The sequence below is a fragment of the Sylvia atricapilla genome, chromosome 6 (genome assembly GCF_009819655.1).
Source record: "Sylvia atricapilla isolate bSylAtr1 chromosome 6, bSylAtr1.pri, whole genome shotgun sequence".
NCBI classification, from domain to species: Eukaryota; Metazoa; Chordata; class Aves; order Passeriformes; family Sylviidae; genus Sylvia; species Sylvia atricapilla.
In genome coordinates this window covers 23395407-23416056 of record NC_089145.1, presented here as the reverse complement: position 1 = coordinate 23416056, position 20650 = coordinate 23395407, and the positions used below count along the sequence as shown (strand labels likewise).

Sequence of the window (20650 nt, the reverse complement as noted above, 5' to 3'; positions counted from 1 at the left end):
ATTCCTGCATAGATACATGATTTGATTTAAATGAGGTAGATCTCGTGGAAATTAATGAAGTCCAAACATCGAAAAGCAAATGCAAACTCCTTTCTTCCAGATACTATTCAGGAGATTAAAAGAATTTTAGACACTTCTAGCTCTGGCATCCCCATGGAAATCCAAATAATTTTCAGTGTTGTTTTTTTTTCCCAAAGAAACTCAAGCTCCAGAGATCTTTATTAAACAAATTGCTAGATATGGACTCCAGAAGAATTTTTCCCCCTAAAGTTGGTCAAGACCCTGCATTATTTTCTTTTTCTTCTGAGGACCACAGAGATCTCTATCTAAAATTTATCATGCTCTGTGCAGAACTTAAAATGGTGTTAGTGATGATCTTGATTGTGCCTGCTCATTTCCTGCATCACATGATAACTTTACACTCAAGTTTTAAGTATAGATTTTAAGGTCACTAAAGTGATTGAAACTGTTTTATGACCCATTGTTTTATATGAAGTAGGATTATGAAATAGTTTTCTTCTACAAAACATATATTGCATGAGTGCCTGAGATTGCAGATGTCTGGAGTTGGTGACTGAGGTGGCCACAGATCTGTTTTGATATTCCTAGGTAAGCACAAAGGCCTGTGTACTCACTTAAAAGTTCAGTCTCAAATGAGAATAGTTGCTTTAGCAACTTTCGTATCATCTTTTTGTGCTTTAGTTTGCTGAAATACTTCTGTGGCTCAAATCGCACAGGCAGGGGGCACTCTCTGCTCAAAATTGGAGGGGCAGAACCTCCGCCGGTGTGAAGCTTCGGTGCATCAGAGCATCTCCTGTCTGAGGGTCAGCCTTTCTTACGGCTAAACGCAGAATCCTTCTGCACCATTTCAGAGGAGCAGCAAAAAATATATGCAAAGCGGCAGGGGACTTTGTGATTTTGGACTCTTACCAAGTACTGGTTGCCCACCATCATATTTAGGGGGTTGCCACTGCACGGTACAGTAATCTTCTCCAATGTTGCTGATAGTGGGAGCTTCTGGAGGGTCGGGAACATCTGAAGAAAGTGTGAGAATGAATGAGAGTTGTTATTGTTTCAATTTATTTATGCAGGTAAATTATATATTTGTAACACTTTTTTTTCTGTGCGGTATTTATGTACTGGTGTCTCCCAGGAATCATTGTTGGGCCCAGTCCTGTTTAATATCTCTACTGATGATCTAAATGAGAGTATTGAATCTATCATTAGGAAATTCATAGATGCCACCAAGTTGAGTCAGAGTGTCAATTTGCTGGAGGGCAGGAGGGCTCTGCAGAGGGACCAGGACAGGCTGGATCATGGGTCAAGGCCAATGGCATGAGATTCAACAAGACTGAGTGCTGGGTGCTGCACTTTGGCCACAATAACCTCCTCCAGCACTACCGGCTGCATGAAGAGTGTCTGGAAAGTGGTCCAGTGGAAAAGGACTTGGGGATGCTGGCTGACAGCAGCTGAACATGATCCAGTGTGTGTCCAGGTGGTCAAGAGGGCCAGTGGCATCCTGGCCTGTGTCAGCAATAGTGTGGCCAGCGGGACCAGGGCAGTGATTGTCTCCCTGTACTTAGCACTGGTGAGGCCATGCCTTGAACCCTGTGTCCAGTTTGGGCTCCTTGCTATAGGAAGGACACTGAGGGGCTGGAGCACATCCAGAGAAGGGCAGTGATGCTGGAGAAGGCTCTGGAGAACAAGTCTAATTGGAGGAGCAGATGAGGGAGCTGGGGGTGTTTAGCCTGGAGGAAAAGAGGTTCAGGGGGGCCTTTTTGCTCTCTACAACTGCCTGAAAGGAGGCTGTAGCCAGCTGGGTTTTGGCCTCTTCTCCCAGGCAACTAGTGACAGGATGAGAGGACACAGGCTGAAGCTGCACCAGGGGAGGTTTAGGTTAGGCATTAGGAAGAAGTTCTTCACAGAAAGAGTGATTTGGTTTTGGAATGGGCTGCCCAGGGAGTCACCATCCCTGGAGGTGTTTATGTAAAGATTAGATGCGGCAGTCAGTGCCTGATCTAGTTGACATGGGGGGGTTGGACTTGATGAGATCGGAAATCTTTTCCAACCAAATTTGTTATGTGATTCTGTGATACAGCTGTGTCAGCAATGGTAGGTACAACCAGAATGTTTTAACTTAGTCTAAAGGGAATCCTGCTCTTTGATGCTTCTTTGTTACATTGGTGTTTCCTTAACTACTGATTATTCAGCTCCCTTTTTCTTCCCAGACGTAATAAAATTTTTGCAAAAATGTGAGGTAATTTTATTCTGTAAGATGAGGCTTGCTCCAGGGTTTCCTATTTTCTCTACAATAAATTTTATAATATATGACTGCATATAATGTCACATTTGAGATATTCATAGTAAATATCCTGATTTAATATTTATGAAAGATGGGATAAAACTTAGTATTTACCAAGCAATTCTACATTTTTATACTGTAGGTGAAAGTAATTTTCATTTATCATTTCTGATTTGCTTATAACTTGTCCTCTTGTTATGTGTCCAAGGGTATCAGCAAATTAAATATGAAAAATTTATAAAACTTACTGACTCAAAATTATATCTCTCCCAGGTCTTTTGTGACTCATTAAAGAGTCTGTCAGTCTGTTCATCTTCTATCAGATACATTATGTTTCTTTATTCCATTAACCCTTTACTGCTTATAGAATGAAGTACCCTCTGCTTAAAAACATAACCCATGACAAAATGACTAGAAACTTTTCTTATCTCTGACAAGCATGAAGCATGTACTTCAGAATGGAATGTCATCCATAAAATGATAGAAACACCAGAAACAGGAAATACATCGATCACTACTGGGAGTTGTTCTCTTTTCACCTCTGAAAAAATACCTCTACTAAATTTCTGATTGATAATATTCCTCTCGTTATGATCCTTTCCCATTTTTCTAAACCTAAAATCAGAACTTGTATTGGAGATACTTTTAGACTTTTAGAGAAGGGTGAGTTTCAGCAGACTTAAGATTCTTTCATGCTCTGGTGGTTTCTTTCCTTCACTTACCAATAACTTTGACTGTGATATCAGCCTTATCTTCTCCAGCTGGATTCTTGAGTATAACTCTGTAAACTCCTTCATCCTCTTTTTCTGCCCCTTCAATGATGAAAACACAGTGGTCTTCATGCATCTCCACACGGACTCTGCCTTCAGATTCAAACAGGAGCTGTGGGAAGTGAAAATGACAGATAAAATCATCGCAAGTTGTGCCAGGGACAGCCTGATGAGTCTCTGTGCAAGCTGGTGAAAAACTACAAATCGCTGCATATTACAGTACTTATTGAAAAGCTGTAAAAATTTTGAATTTCTATTTGTATGTAGAAGAGAAAAAAATACAGACTGGTTAGCTCACATAAATAACATTTGGGAAAATTGATTCTGAAAGTCTAAAGGTTGTTGAGAGTCATCACTAGTTACCCAAACCCAGTTTCAAGGAAGTTAGTAAGTACTTCCAGAAATTCCTACTTGGGACAGCTGCTAACATCACTGTGAAGAGTTTCGTGGGTAACATTTGGCTACTGTAGAAATTAAAATTAGATTCTTGTAACTGTCAATGGCATCAGTGTGATTTCTGCTGCTCAGTAATGTCATATGGGGAAACTTTCTACTTCTTCCTAAAATTGAAACAAAATGACTACAATTTAGTTGTACATATGTAATATGTTCCTTTCTTCCTTTGTACCTATGTATCTTTAGATTTAGAACAGGAACCATTAGAAAGAATACATTTCTCTCAAATGTAACAAACAGTGATTAGTGCAGCAGGATCCTAACCCTGAGAATGGTTTATTGCTGTATAATAAATGTAAAGTACTTTTTATTCTATCAAGAGAGAAATAATTTATGTGAAAATGAAAGTTGTTGCAGAGTGAGTCCTGTTTCACTACTTTATAGTCCATCCACTCTCTTGACCCATTGTCATCTTTCTGTGTGTCTTGTAAGATTTTGTCCTAGTTATTATTGAAGTTTACTGAGGGAGAACCCCCCCCCAAAAATAAATCTAAAAGAGTTTTCAAAGAACTGCTTTGATTCCTTGTAACCCAGTCACCATGTGCTGTTGATTAGAAATTAATCAACAATCAAGTTCTTACTCTAAAATTGCTCCCCGCATCTCTTGTGCCCAGCAGTGTCTGGTAATTGCCACTGTGAGGCAGGATAGGGGATAGTACATCAGGCTGATGTACTGTTTGAGTCACCATATTTAATATCTACTGACTTGAATTTTAATTCCTTGTGAATATGACCTTTTATCTGGAAAACACAAAGAACACTTGTGTGATTGCATAGATAATAAGGAACTTACCTTATTATCAGTATTTAAATCACTGCTGTTTTCTGAGGGAGTCATGGAATCATCATTGGCTCGAATTAGGTCGTTTCTCTAGATAAGCAAAGAAACCACAGAAAGTCAGCTAAGGCTGAGCAGAGCAGTAAAGCTGTTTCTGCAAGACAGAGAAGAATTTGTTAGGGGGTTGAATGTGGAGGTGTGAGAAAAGCTAAGTGAGGCAGCAAGCAGACCTGGGAAGGAAATCTACCAAAACCAAAGTAAAAAGCAGAAATGGAAATAAAAATGTATCAGAAGGTTGTGAATTAAGGGAAGGATAAGTCAGCAAACTCAGATTTGCAGCTTAGCAAAGGAAGAATCATTCCTGCAGTATTGTTGTAACCGGTTGTGAATCTCTGTGTCCTCTAGTAGTAGCTACTCTACATGTATAAGTACAAAAACAAGTATCACTTCTCTCTGTAACAATGGGATTGTAAATTGATGTAAATATTTTAACACTCAGAAATACAGTCAGGTCTGTAACACTCATCAAACAACATCTTTTGAGGCTGTGCTACTCTTTGCTTAGAATTTCATTAGAAAGTGAATTTTACCCAACCTGAAATCAAGACTGGCTGCTTTTCCTCATATGTTGAGACACTGTAAAGAGGTTGTCTGATACCCAGTTGTCATTTTATAAGAGAAACTTCTGTATGAAAGAGTCGGTTTCCTGGCTTTTAAAAAATTTGTTTCCATATAATTCTGCATTGCAGAAAAAAAGTTCTGAGTGCTATTAGTTATGCTAACCTGAACAAGAATGCAGCATAATCATGAAGAAATAGGAGATTGGGGGAATTAACATAACTGGAAATATTATTTTTTCTGTATCCACACTTATGGAAGTGTAATGATGCTGTAGAATGTTATGCAAAATATTTCTGTTTTGTGCTAGTTATAGCTCAAAAGCCCACAGATGGTGAGGGGTGGGGATATTTTGAGATATCCAGAAAGGAAGCTCATTTAACATTTTAAGTCTAGCTTCTAAATTCTTTCTCTGATGTTTTGTAATTGCTTTGATAAGGTAAATAGCAAGGTTCCTCTATTTTTATTATATGAAATCCAGTTTTATGCCACTAATCTGCTAAAATGACACATCTTCACAAATTTTAGAATTCTTGATAAAGATTTAAAAAAGAAGCTGCCACCTCCAGAAAATGTTCATTCTATCAGGTGAAGGTGATGGGGATGACTCATAATTTATTTATTTTTCTCTGAGGTAGGAAGGGAATAAATGTGTATGGTGTCCTTCTAGCTGCATGTACATATGTCTACTCATATACAGTCATCCCCTTCTTTTGGACTAAAAAAACAGGGAACAGTTCATAAAAAGGAACAGTTCAGGATGAATCACAAACCAGCTATGTCCAAAGCAGCTGCAGTGCAAATATTTAATAATTTTTTCTTGAGGTTTAAAAACCATACAATTGAAAGAAGATGGAAATACTCGTAAATAACTGTAAACCAAGATAATATTTGAGAAGGAAAAATAAATTTGTTGTTGTGACTTGCTCAGACACTGTGTCAGGTTGTACATTACCTTGTTTACTTTCTGCCAGATGACAGTGGGTGTTGGATCTCCTGATACAGGAACATCCAATCTCAGTTTGTTCCCAGCTACCACGACAATAGTGTCAGGGGACTGGCCCAGACAGTCAAGGTGGATTTTAGGGGGCTCTATAGTAAAGGCAGAGAAAATAAGTTTTAAATATAGTTTGAGTAACATGAATGGGGAAAAAAAAAAGAATATTAATGCATTAAATTAAAAATGAAAAAAAATATACTGCTGGCTTTGCTATTGAAAACATTCTTACTTGCTGATAAATAATGACTGCTGTTCTTACCTTCTCTTGGTACAAAATCTATCTTCACCTCTGTGGAGGGAAAGAAAAGAGGAGATGGGGAAGGAGAAATAGATCAGATGGGGAAGGAAAACAGATCAGATTCATAGCATCTGCACCCACAAAGTAGTTTTAAAACTGATTGAACTTTGTAAGATGTATTAGTCAGCAGATTTATACAATAAATTAAAAAATAGGCTCTGTAAACAAATGTGATAATGTAATGAAAAATAACAGGGAAAAGCGACATGCCTACACTAAGGTTTCAGAAAAGAGATCAGCATTCTCTTTCCTGGTATAACCATGATTAATGTCACTATTTTATCCTTGTGGAATTCCCATTACACGTTTTAAGAGAACTTACCCAAAAACTGGAGCTTGGCAGAAAGGTTGTAAGCAAATCCTTGCGGAATGAAGGAATAATCAGCCTCGTCCTCTGGTGTTACGTCCTCAATAGTTAGCTTATGGATTCTGGAAACACAAACAAATATATTCCACTCCTCCCTTATCTTACCTCCCCAGGAGAAACAGGGCTACTTCAAGACACAAGGTGCAGGCTATAGGATACTAACAGAAATTATTATTTCTTCTTCCCTTGCCATGACACAGTCAACAACCACCAGAGCTGTAGACTGCTCTGCTTTCAGTATTAAAGCCAATCCATATCAGCACATTGTCTATGAACGGATTTTTTTGGTCAAAGTAGATTTTTTGAAGAGAGGAGGCAGTTTCCTTGCTCTAGTCCAGTCCTTTACCACTACAAGGGCAATTTCATTTGATCTGATTGTGAAACAGTAACTCTGACTAAGCAAACTAAAAAGTGATTCTCCATCCCTGTATTACTTTAAGTCCAAAACAGAATACAGAAAAGAGTACCAGGAAAGACTTCGCCTAGTATTTAATGCTCAATCTTCTTGGTCTCCATTTCCATTAGTAGCTGGATTGCTAGGAAACTTGAGCACAGAATTACACAATAGCATATGTTAATAAGAAAGCTAATTTCTCTGTAGAGTTTACTCATATGTACTATCTAAACCACTGTTAGTTTTAAAGTTATCAAGAATGTGTCTTCCAGATTGCTTGACTACCAAAACACCATGTAATCCCAATGAAAACTAAGATTTACTTTTGCTAATACACAGTTGAAGTCATACATCTAGAATACACCAACTTGGAAAGACTGCACACATACCAAAGCAAGTCTGTCACTAAATCTTGGTTGCATATGGAAAACTTTAAAACATTTTACTTTTTAGCTGGAGCCAGGACAAAGTCTTGCTTTATATTCTTATCCTCTGAGATAACAATTCCTATGGACTGCACTGCAATACCCGAGCCTGTACCTGCTTTCTAAAACAAGACTGACCGGCCAATATGGGAGATCTTTATCCTTTCATCTGGGATCACCTCCTTTCCATTTTTCAGCCAGATTCCTTTCACGTTTTCATCAGAAACTTCACACTTGAAGACTGCCTGGTCACGTGCCTTCACTGTCAGGTCTGCAATGCTCTGATAAACTTCCAGCTTCTTCTCTGATATCGTGAGAATAATCAATAGACACATCAAAAATCAGAGCAGCTCTCTAAGTAGATGGTGTGGATTTACTGAGTAGAAAAGACAAGGACTGAGCAAGCTGTCTATGGAAGGAGGAAATATGAAGGGAATACACAGCATGCAGGGCTTTAACAGGACTGATAGCTAAGCACCTGTTGTTACCAGAGTACCCGTTATATCCGGCACACAGGTCTGAGTTCTCCTTGAAGCCTTTATTATCAAACCCTGTGCTTCTTATTGCATCTTATTTTTTCCTGTCAGGAGGATTATGCTATCATTCTGCACTGTCTGGAGAAGGTTACCTTCAGCCTGTTCTCATTTTTCAGCTTCTCTGGTTCTGGGATATTCCCTGTGCCTACCTTGCACAATCAGTTCAGCGACTGATACCCCACCATTGGTCTTCACAGTGTAGTGTCCACTGTCCTCCTTGGTTGACTCATTAATAATGAGATACTGTTTTTTTCCATCTTTCTTGAATCGGTATTTAAATGTTTCTTCTCTTGTCAGTTCAATTCCATCCTTTTCCCTGGAATACCAAATAGCATTGAGTCATTTTTGTTATGGTTGAAAGAGGAGAGTAAGGGTCAGCTCAATGTTACTACAGATTGTATTCACCTTGTGTCTTCCAATCTTTGTGGCAAAGATTGATAAAGATAAAAGATAAAGGGTTGAAAACACACTTCACCAGCAGGGAATTTGCTGTCTTTAAAACAGCCATAAAGTAAATGGGACTTGATGGGATATTACTTAAAAGTCTTCATTTTCCTGATGTAAAATATAATTGTTATAAATCCATGATTTATGGGCATCAGCAAAAGGAGAAAATTTTAGGATGGATTCAAATGAATGTGTATTTTGGATTTTGTATCTCTTTCCATTCAAGGATGCCAGAGTTTACTTAAGACTTTACTAAATTAAGCTTCACCATCCAGCCCAGGAGGAAATTTAATTATTGTAATTTCCAGTCATCATGAAGGGAAATGAGCAGGGAGGACTCACGCTGTTTAATCAAGGTCATACAAAAATACGTAAGGTGTTTTAAGGGTTTCCTGTTCCTAATCCTAAATAACATAAACAGGCCACAAGAAAATACTTGTAATTTCTTCAATTTACTAATTTTGTAGCATTACATTTTTCATAATTACTTGAACATATTTCTATTATGTAACTTGAATACAGCTGCAGTTTGTAAATGAAAAAGATTTTCTCTTTGATAGTTATCACATGGAAAAACAAATAGAAAATATGTGTGATTTTAATAGAGTAAAAATATTCTTTCTACTTTTTTGTCATTTCCCTTGTTTGTGACTTATTAGTAACTTATTTGTGGCTCAGTGACTATTCAGCCTAACAACTGAGCTTACAGAATAGCAAATTAAAATGCTACTTGTGACTCATTAAAATATTATAGTTCTAGTAGATGTATGTAAGAGAACCTTTCAAAATCTGCAAAAGTAAATCACAAGATCAAAACTTTAAGCAGTGACAAGGATCCCACAGCTTGTGACTTAGGGAATTCCTGATGCAACTGCATTTCAGAATACCTACAGGTTACAGGCTACTCCCTCACAACTGTTTGGTACAGCAGAGCTCACTGGAACTTAGAGCTGGTTTAGTGAAGGACTGGCCTCCCTTCCAGGTCACAGAACAGTGCTAGTTTAGGGAGGAAGCAGAGAATGCCTTTACCAGCCACTTGAAACACAGTGCTCAGTATCATTGTCAGGATAATGTTTCCTTTTCTTACCTCTTCATTCCTCTTCAGACAAGAGTCTGAGACAACATGTAAGACAATCTCCTAAGGCTGGTGGTGTGGTTCACTCAAATTAGTTCTGGAATAAGTGCTACAATGCAGTACAGCAAGCTTTGCTGAATTGCTGAAAATGGACTGTAAGCCCAAAGTTCAGCATGCTGCTGTCATCAAATGCAAAGCCAAGCACATACACTGTGGCTAGACTTTTGGAGCTGAACTTTAAAATGTATTTTTCCATGGTCTATTTTGATATTTGGCTCATGAAAAATATCTGAATGTTATATTTGCCGATTGGTAAGAAAGAGTTTTCTTGAAATCTTGGCTAAATAATGAAAATAGTCTTTTTGTAATGATTAGTGTCTTAAATCCCTAGGAAGGGAATACTATCTTTAACTAGTATTTGTTTTACTGACTAGTTCATTGCTGATCCTGTGGATGAATAGGGAGTTTGCAGTGGGGTATAGTGATAAATAGAGACTGCAAACCTTGAAAAATAACTCCCAGATATCATTTGGCTTAAAATAATACGCTGCTGCTGTGAAAAGCAGAAAACCTCTTTAAGGTAATATTACAGACCTTTCTGTGGCAACTGGATTTACAAAGTAGAAGAATCTGATATTTAGATATTGAAGTGTAAGTGAAGCATTATACAGATTCAGAAGTGTTACAGAACACCATAACACAATGGTCCAGCCTCACATTTGAAGCAGAACTAGTACAGTAATAGGTGGGTCAGTTGTGGTTTAGTCTTTCCAAGTCCTGAACATCTGCAAGATCAAATATCTGTTCCCAGCTTTACCACTCAATGCCTCTTTGTCTGGAAATGCCTTCCTATTTCCTGTTTGGATTCTAAGGATTAATTGGTTAATGTCTTTTGACATGTCATTTATGTAGGTACTATGTGATAATTGGGACACACAGATTTATTGCTATAAATATATATTACCATGGTTTGTTTTGATTTGGAGCTGGTAAGATGGTACATCCAGCATTCAAAGATGGAAAAATTAGATCAAAACTATGTATTTTATTACATCTTATTCTTCAAAAATTATCTTATTTTGAAGATCATCTGAAGTTTAGGAAAAAACCTGAACTGCAAGAGTTGTAATAATGTGAAATCTTTCTTGGTGATCAAAAGAATGTTACTTTTTGATTGCTCTGAAGAGACTCACATAATGAATTCTCTGAGCCCTGGTGTTATGGCCATGCCTCACCCTTATGCCTGTCTTGTGCATATCACGTAATTGCCTTTGCTCATGTGCTTGTGGTTTTGTATCCTGGGTTTGAAGAGTGTAAGAGCTATAACAGGTGCTCTGAGTTAGCACCTGTTACTTGGCTTAAGCTGGTGAGCATTTCCCTAATGAGCCATAAAACTGGAGCTCTTTCTCCACACTGTTTCAAGTTTTCCCTGGACATTTCTCTCCACTGGCCAAAATGTTCCCTTTCGTTGCCAAAGAGCATTGACAGAGTCTCACATAACAAAACCAGTAAGATACAGTGTGAATGTCTAACTGCTCAGTTTTCCATTGGCATGATTTGATGAGTTTCTCTGACCACTTGCTGCATTTCAGACTGAGACAGCTGCTGCTTTGCCCTTGTCACATCAAATGCCCATCCCACAGATAACAGCTCTGAGAGATGTATGGGAGTTGTTCAAAGGCACAGGATCAAAGTGTGGCAGCTGCACTGTGTTCTGAGAGGGACAGATCTGCTTGTCCCCGTCTCTTGTGACCAGGCATCTGCAGGCAGTTCCTGAACAATAGAATGCGTGTCCCTGTGCTTGTGGCTTCAACAGTGTAATGCACACCCTGTACTAGCTCTTGGACTCCATTTAAATTCTCAGTTCCTTCCTTTGGGACAGCAGATCATTAGTTGGCACTTTCCAGGAATGTCATGGGCATTATGGGAATGCTTGATAACCATGTGCCTGAAGCTGTTAACAAGCACAAGGGAATTCCATCTGGTAGAGAAATGAAGTGAGAATGGTGCGTGTGAGACATGGCATATGAGCCCTCCTTGTCACGCCTGTCCAAGCAGCATGCACCTTGCAGCCTCTGCTCAGCTGGAATGCCCAAGAAAACAGGCTCCATGGTCTAACTGTTTGCCATCCTAATCCATCTCGCTGCATAAGCATAATGACCAGCTTTGCAGGATTGCCACAGCAGATGTGTTCCCTCTGTGTCTCAACTTTTTACCTAATAAAAAACAGTTTAGAAATCCAAACACCTCACTGCAGTTGAAAAGACAAGATTTCAAAAAATACAGCAAACTCATCACAATAAGGATCTGATTGGTCTGGGCAATACTTAGACATTACTCAAGTGTAAATACTGAGCAAGAAATTCTAGAGACACTATAAAATATCTATACTTAATCTGGTTTTTTGTGTAATTTTTGCTTTTCAGTTCCTCCTCAATGTTTGACATATAGGAGGAGGGACAATCTTTTCGTGAAAACAATTACGTAGGATGTGTTCTCCCTTTTTATTCCACACCTCCCGGTATTTTCCATGAAGGAAGATGGCTTCATGTTGGTTTGGTTTGCTTTGGTTTTTTCTTCTGTTCCCTTACCATTTTACAGTAGCTCCTTCCTCAGACACTTCACACTCAAACTCCACTCTTTCTCCAACCATCACCATCTGGTCCTCCAGTGGGTGAGTGATCAGGATTGGAGGTTCTGGAGATAAAGAGAGTTTTATTAAAGCAGTATTCTGAAAGGATGGAGGTCAGAGGTGGATTTCACTAATGTCTACTTCACGGGAAGAGTTCCTGGACAAATAAATGGTGATGATCTCTGTCTCAGAACTTAAAATTTACTATGCCAGATCACCTTCTCAGAATTTTCAAATGACATTTTTCATGAATTGGAATAAAAAATATAGGATTAAACAGTTTTCATATATATTCTAAATTTCTAAAACAGGAGGCATTATTTTTCTGTGCTATTTGATCTGCTTCTAGAACTTGGGGCACATGTTTATCTTGAGTGGAATCAAATTTTTAAAGTAAGTTTTTATCCCCATTGTTGAGATGTAAATACCTTTCCAAATGAGAATTAATGATAATATCACTGTGCTGCTTTCCTGGTTGCTGTTACACAAAATTTTCCTCAATTTAACAGTAAGAAAAATATCTACTTCAATAGATCTCAGAATCTGTTAATATGTTAGGGAATTTCTTTTCCTGAAAGATAAATCTGGGAGTAGAGAAGATGGCAGTTATTCAATGCTAAATATTAAGGGAAATCTCTTTCATTTTGCTACCACTGCTCACCTTTTACAAATAATTCTGTGAAGCTCTTCTCATCCCCTACCACACATTCATATGCTGCATCGTCAGCCAGAGAGCAGTGGTTTATGGTCAGTATTCTCTTATTCCCAACAGCCTCAAAAATATATCTGAAACAAGAATCTGAATGTAATTATCAAGGAAAGACCCTTCTGAAGCCAGTCACTGTCTTCTCATGCCAGAAGAGAAGAAGATTCCTACTCTTTTTCTGACATCAGTGGCAAGATTTGTAACGACTTTAGCCCAATAGGCCTGTCCTGGTGCAGTGAACAGCAGCAGTGTTTGAAAAACTAGCATAGGAAATTATGGGGAGTCTTCCTCCAAATGTGAGATGTACCAACTCCCGTGAAAGGCGTTGGATGCTATTCTAAGATCTAGCACTGGAAATTTGTTTTACAAACAAGTTATGCTGAAGTATATCCCAGATCAGAGAAAGTACAGTTGAACCCTGGATATGCACATAAAGAGCAGAATATTATCTCAGGACTTACTTGCTAAGTTGGTAGATGGAAGCATCCAGTCCCATATGTAGATATGTAGTGCAGAGGGAAGGAAAAAGAAAAAGTTATGACAACAGCAAACAGACCCTGAGCCATAGCGCTAACTGTATTCTTTCTCAGCTCCAATTTCTCCCTATTTATTCCTTTATTTCTAAGAAAAGCTGTTTTATTTTTTACTTTATCCAAGCTGTAGCTCATTCCTTTTTTGATTTCTCATATTTCTAGTTTACCTGCCGCTCACTTGGATCTCCTGTCCATTCTTCAGCCATTTCACGTCAGCATCTGGATTGGCAACTTCAACCATTAATTTAATCTTTTGCCCCTTGTCTACTTGGTAAGCTGGATCCAGTTTCTTCAGGAATGCTACGATGAAGAATGATTTAAAAAAAAAACCTTATCATTTTTATACTTTTTTTTTTTTTCATTCTGGGTCATGAAACAAATCTTTATTCCCTTTCATGTTGTTTACCATCATCTTAAATGTTTCCCAGTTTCTGCATCCCTGTCTGAATTTTTACGCTTTCTGTCTTTTCTTCATCCTGTGCCATTTTTCCTTGAAGTAGGATGACAAGCATGTGTTACAAACCAAAATAAGTGAAGTAGAATATTCTAAATAAGATGTGAATATGTACTTCAACACACCCTAAACAGAGATAGAGTTATATCTGCCCATATAGGAAATTTATACTTAGTCTTCTTAGTACTGATGAATGGCTGTTTAACTTCTCTGTTCCTGACTTTTTAAAAAGTCAGTTACAATTAGGCAAATAATACTTCAAAGGACTAGAAAAGGCTCAAGAATTCCAAATGTATCATACCAATGAAAATTAAATTCTTTAAATATATCACTGTTGCCTGACATACAGACTAGTTGGGGTGGGGGGCAAGTAGGGGATGTTGTTTTTTGTTCAGGGAAATATAAGGGGCCAAGCCTGTGGAACTGATAAACTGAGCATGTTCAGTATATCCAGAGTTCCAGTGCAAGGAAGGTCAGAGTATTGGGCATAGCTGCAATCTTTGGTAATCAGTATTTATTATGTAAAGGCTGGGTAATAACTGGAACAGGAAATTATTGTTTCTCGTGGTCTTGTATCTCATTGCTGTAAAGAAGATATGAACACTATACTTGGAAGAAATGCATCTCACCAACCTGTGCTTTTTTTCTCTTCCTTCTTTATGCGTTTGAGGCGTTTCAGCATCCCACGCAAATCTGTGATACCATACTGGAAAGCAATTTTCTCGTATTCCGTAGGAGGAGCTTTCCTCAGGATATCCCAGACATCAACATCAGACTGTGATTCAGATTTTCCTTCACCCCTGCAGAAAGGGATTAGAGTCCCTGAGTGCTACTATAGGAGTATTCAAAAAAATCTGTAGGGTTGACATCTTGCCTTGATGGAACCATTTCTTAAAAAAATAATTTGTCAGTCTAACTTTTTACTATATTATTACGTAAAATAATGAAATAAACCCGATCACTAGTTTTAGTTTTATTTATATATATAGTGATTAAAATTGAATTCTGTCCTGAAGGGTTTATTTCCAACAACCAAAACTAATACATTTTAACTTCCTTTAAAGGTGGATCATGGAAACATGAGGAAACTTATTTTCTTGCCATGGTCAATGCTCAAAATATGGAGCATGGCAAAGCAAGGAACTGAATTAATGTACTGGCAACAACCTTGGAAAGAAGGCACTTGGTTTATGTAAATAAGAGACATACCCTTTTCTACTAAGGATGTTTTTATTTTCACTAAAAAGAGTCACAGATTATTAAGACTTTTATCATCTATTGTGAAGAAAATAGTTGTCTGTAGTAATCTATAAAACATAAAGTGTCTGGTGAATAGTGGCAAACAAGACAGTATTTACAATGAACTAGTTATTTTATTTTTTAACCAAAGAACTAGTAGTTATGGAGTAATTAATATTTGGTTTGCTAAAGTAAGGGGAAATTTGGCTGTCTGGCTTTGGGAGAGGCATTCTTTTTTATCTGCCATCATATTTTTTGTTTGAAAGATCATAAATAGCAAAATAAATTGGCATAACCTTACCGGTTTGAGGGGCGCAGGAAGCTGCTGTACTCCAGAACGACACAGAGAACCATTTGGAAAAACGTGCAGCATCCCAATGGGCAAGAAAAAGGGCATCAGGTGTTAGTACAAAAGAGCCATGAATGTCATCTTCACCCTTAGCAGAATATGCCTGTGCTTCAGTAGCAGGGAGATGAAGGAACTCATGCAAATGCTCTGAAATGGGCTTAAGGGAAATGCTGATCCATATTGAAATCAAACTCCCTCCCCCACTTTGTAAAGTTCCACTGTGGGATTTATATGATAAGTGCAAACACTTCTGTTTTATTCCTATTTATGGCTGATCACCTTCCAGGGTAACAAATAATTCTACTTTGCCCTGTTATCAGGGTGTTTTTGCCTGTCATAGTTTGCGTTTTGGTAAATGGAGAAATGAAGGAAGAAGCAACATTTTACTAAAAAATTCTTAGGAGAAAGAACTTTCTGTGCCCGTTTTTTCTGATTTTCACCAGGACCAAGCAGATTCCAGTGCAGCAGAACACACCCTTATAATGATGTAATATTCAGTGGTAAGCCCCAACAAGAAGACAAGTCATGCAGCAGGTGATGCAGAGAAAAGCATAATGCTATTTGGTATATTTCCATTTTTTGCAGGAAAATAACAATCCAATTAGTCTATGAGAAATATTACTACTTAACAGTACTACTGTTGTCAGTCCAGACAGCAGATACAACCAAATATTTCTGGTACTCCTTTTATTGCCAAGAAAAAGCTTGCTTGTGTTTATTAAAGTGCTGCAGCCCAAGCTCGGAATTTCCAGCACCTTGTGGCTCTTGATCAGAAAGGAAGCAAGAGAAGAGGATTTCAGCTCAGTGAGGTTGAGCTGAAATATGGTATGCAATATCTCATATCTTCGAAGTGGCTGAGCACTTGCTAAGCCTGAAGCCCTCACTAGCACTCACTGAATTGATAGGAGGAGCTGCAGTTTGGAGTGCCTATGATAAGAGCAGCACACTGGGTATTTGCTTTGCCATAACACTGCATCAACCTCACCTGCAAATTTTACCAGAGTTCCTCTTCTATATACCTATCATTTAGTTTGAGGTTGCTACAAACAGTTTTTAGTTTTGCCTAGCACAAGACAGGAAAACTGAACAGATTTGCCACATAGATCAAGATCTTTTTAACATTAGCAGTTACTGGGCTTGTTGCCCAAATCATATCAGGGAGTGACTTTCAATCATTTCTGGATATATGTTAATTTATATAGATATATAAGTATTAAATACTAAGTACTATATAAATCTAAGGGCATATAATATTTCTAAAGATGTATTTAATTCTTTGTCCTAGTACAGTCAAACTTCTGTGGAAAAACTGTATCTTAAAAAATATCAGATCATAGAACTTAAGAGATTCAAATATTATGATCTTCCTTAAGACATTATATAAATATTGGTAGTTTTTCAGTCTGTCTGCCTGCTTATAGGCTTGTCTGTATATACACACACTCTATTACCTGAAACATTACAGGCAAGACTATTCATGGGGATTTTAAAAATGTTTTGTGTGAATTATTTTTAAGTACATCATGAGAAAAATCTTCCAAAGTTCCACAGTCTAATATCTCTCACTATTGAAAAGACTTCCTTAGTTTTTGTTTTAGCTTTTCCATCACTCAGTGTCAGCCCACTGTTTCATCTGGCAATACTGTTCTGGTGTATGCAATATTAGAAATATAAGCATAAGAAATAATATAGTCTCTTCCTTGGATATACTAATTTTTTTTTAAATTACAAGAAAAGGCTTTTGAGTTTCATGCAAAATTGGACTGTAAGCTAGAGGTTGTAATTTCTGTTTAACTGAGCTCTGGAAATGAAAAGAGAAAAATATGTCTGCCTTTGAGCAAAGTTTTCCCCATCCCAGTACTCCTTTTCGCTATTTTGCATTTGTTAAAACATTCTCTTTGATCCTAGAAAGACACAGAGTTTGCACAGAGAAACTGTACTCCTCCACTACCAACAGGAACCAAGCAGTGTATGAAAAGTAATAGAGCACTTGGACCCATGAGGTTTCTCCCACTCCCGTGTTCTTCTCCCTGATGCTGGGGATCCTTATTCACGGAGATCACCTCATAGGTTAGCTATGCACTTGAGGGCATCAAGATGCAGCTCAGTGAACCTGCTGTAAATGGAATATGCAGCTGATATGTTTTAAACATATGTGGAGGGGTTAAAAATAGTTTTGTACATCCCAGAAATGGTTCCTTCCTATCCAGTTACTGTCAACTGATTGGACCCTGTCAGCTGTCACCTCCTTCAAGGTCTCTGCTCACTATCCCATTTAATAGTCCTGTGACAGCTGTTCCCTTCCTCTTCCCAATGACCTCTCCTTGGCCCATGACATCTGTATGTCAACACCAGTTAATTAAATTACAGTGATAGGAGATACAGTGTTAAATGAAGCTCTTTATTATAATGAAGCTACTTATTATATAATGGTCATTACCTGTGGATCAAGGGACTCTTGTAAAATGGTGTAATAAAGCAGAAATGGTAAAAGAATAATTCTCAATTCTGTGAATAGCTCTTGAGAGTTCCCCAGCATGAGATCCCTTTTCCTGTTCTATTTTAATGAAGAATTCTTTAATTCTATTATGAGATTTTGTGCCTATTTGTTCTCATTAATATAAGTAGTCTTCAGCCTGAGGTGTGCAAAGCCTGAGGGGTCCACAAATTACTTCTTAAGTGGCTGTGAAAAACAACTAGGAGCAGTGAATTTATGTTCTTAAATTCACTAGCCAGAGATTTGTAAGTCAAGAAATGGCAGAAAACATTGTTAAAATGCAGTGAAATTTATAAGCTCTTTTAATAAATTACATTTCTAGCCTAACAAATAATAATAGTTAAATCAATAAATTTAACATTTCTGTAAATATTTTTTTTGAGTTTGATCAATGCTCAAAACTAATTATGAGAGCAAAAGGAAAAGGCATGAAGAGAGGGGCTCATGGTACTCAGCACCTCATTCCAGCTGGAGACTCTATGAAATTATACAAATATTTTCATGCTGGTTTCCATTTATTTAAATTTTTTAAAATAAGATAAGCAATTGTTTTATGCCTTACATCTATGGAAACTAGAATCTGTTTAAAACAAATTGGGCTCATGCTGAAACAAGAAACTTAAATATCAATATCAGATATAGAAAGTTTGATAGGTGTCTTTTCTGTCTCATCTGTCCATCCCCCTGAAGTGTTCCGCTTTTGGTGGTACTGCAAAGCCAGGATTCACCTATAGACAGATGCCCTGCATAAGGTATAACACAGGAGTTTGTGCAGCCTGCGGCCTTGTCTGCCCCACTGAAGTTTGGGTGAGCTAACCTGAGGCTATTGTGGCTTTAGTGCCTTCTGTAGATAGTTATTTCATATATCTGCATGGTCCTGTACCCTTTGTGAGGATAAAATGCTTTTTATAAGTGCGATACTGCTACATGAGCAGAGACTGAACTCAGATTCACAACACTCATCCAAGTGGTTGATTCTGAAAACTTAAACTAATAAAGTTTAGATTTGCAAAACAGGAATCTGAGGGACAAGTTTTTATAGTAGTTTCAGGTGCTGGAAAGACAGAGTGAGTGGCCAGGGTCAGTGGACAGAAAGAAGCAAGCAAAACTTCATCACCTATTTGATAGGCAACAATATTATGCAAATGGTTTTTCCTGATTCTAAACACTATGACAACAGGAAAACAAAGCAGCAGGTTATTGAGAAAATCTGGAAATTCAAGGAAAATTTAGATCTGGTTATATGAAAGAAAGTGATGGTAAAAGCCAAAGGACATTCAGAGAAAGACACTGACTGTCCCAAATTGTTTTAACTTTTACCGTAAAACTGTTTAAAAGAGCTTCTGTCTCAGAAATTAGCAGTCAATAATTTTCTTTCACACTATGCAATTTTTGTCATATTCTACATGTAAAGAAGACAAAGATGCATGCATTATTTGAAACCAAATATTTCTTATATTCAGTCTGACCATGCATTTATAATACAATTAAATAGAAAGCTTACTCTCTGTTGGCAACAGTGGAATCCAAAACATTCAGATTAAGAGTTTGGTAAAAAGAGAAGAGCATAAGTGAACAGGTATGAAAACTGATACATCAAGGAAAGATGAAAATTAGAGAGGAAACTACAGCAAAAAAAGTGAAAGTAAAAGTAACAGAAAGAAAGAAGAATTACAATTGGAAGAGTAAAAATTACCTGTCATATTTATGCAACATAGACTATCTATATAATAGATAATATATAGTTGAAATGTGTAATAGTAACATTTAGGTATCTAATAAAAAAGCTTGTCCTCCCAGCTCTCTGGTGCTTAATAAGGCAGCATTATAAATAGGTATTTTAACTCTTCCCTCTTGCACCCATGAAAAGGGCTGCTGGAAACATGTAATTAATTACCTGAGTCCTGGCCTTTTCTATCGTGGGAAAGATTTTTTTTTAAAGATTTTTTTTTCATTTTTTCCTCCTGTATAAACCTAGCAGAAATGCAGCAAATGCTCTGTATTTCAAGAATTAGCTGTAAGTACTTGTTATGCTTTTTCCATTTAGAGCTGCTTTAGGAAAACGTCAATGATTCTGAGTTTATGAAACCTTCACTTATTCCAGTTCTGATGTTTCAGAGTTGCTTGACAGAAGCGTTTTTTCTCTAAGTCTATGGATTTTTACTCACCTTTTTTTCAGTAGGGAGCTGAAATTAAACTCTGCCCCGTCATCATGTCCCTCGGTACTGTATAGTAATAGAAAGCCATAATGAGTTTCAGAAGGAAGTGGGAATAGCTTGTGACACTATAACATTATATAGGTGACATTTTTTTAGGGGAAGAGTAGGTGGGTTTATAACGAATTAGAATGTGCACTGACATAGAAGGTCACATAGGTAGGCTCTGTGTTCATATTCATTTGCATATAGGTTTAAAAAATATATGTAAAGTAATTGTATTTTTTCTGTGCTGATTGTCCATGAAGTTGTACAGGGTATTAATTTGGTCATCATATTGATTTGGAATGTATTCATTATCACAGAGGTGTTGCAGAAGCTTCCCTCTTTCCTCTATCTTTCAGGAGGGTGGATATTATTTACAGCTGGCACAGTATTTAATCAAGCTTTTTGTGGAATGCCTCACAATGTAAAATCCCTGTTTTTACCCCTAGTATTATCCCAGCTGTAATTATTCCTTTGAGGCTCTTTGTGATACCGGAATACATTACACTGAAAAAAAAAATGTCACATCATTGGTGCTTGGGAGAGTTGAAGGAGGAATTCTGTGATCTGGCT

At 37.5% G+C, this 20650-nt stretch overlaps 1 protein-coding gene across 1 annotated transcript in view; it reads right to left on the bottom strand.

The window, feature by feature from the left end:
- Positions 1 to 20650, bottom strand: part of MYBPC3 (myosin binding protein C3) — a 60436-nt gene that overhangs the window by 22927 nt on the left and 16859 nt on the right. The window contains exons 9-24 of the mRNA XM_066321128.1: positions 20045 to 20101; positions 19381 to 19383; positions 15332 to 15355; positions 14425 to 14591; positions 13505 to 13637; positions 13266 to 13268; positions 12760 to 12884; positions 12058 to 12163; positions 8094 to 8260; positions 7547 to 7712; positions 6545 to 6651; positions 6184 to 6213; positions 5880 to 6016; positions 4322 to 4399; positions 3025 to 3184; positions 931 to 1035 (exon numbers count right to left, since the gene is read on the bottom strand). Of these exons, the coding sequence (XP_066177225.1) occupies positions 931 to 1035; positions 3025 to 3184; positions 4322 to 4399; positions 5880 to 6016; positions 6184 to 6213; positions 6545 to 6651; positions 7547 to 7712; positions 8094 to 8260; positions 12058 to 12163; positions 12760 to 12884; positions 13266 to 13268; positions 13505 to 13637; positions 14425 to 14591; positions 15332 to 15355; positions 19381 to 19383; positions 20045 to 20101 (1568 nt within the window). The remainder of the gene's footprint in view (positions 1 to 930; positions 1036 to 3024; positions 3185 to 4321; positions 4400 to 5879; positions 6017 to 6183; positions 6214 to 6544; positions 6652 to 7546; positions 7713 to 8093; positions 8261 to 12057; positions 12164 to 12759; positions 12885 to 13265; positions 13269 to 13504; positions 13638 to 14424; positions 14592 to 15331; positions 15356 to 19380; positions 19384 to 20044; positions 20102 to 20650) is intronic.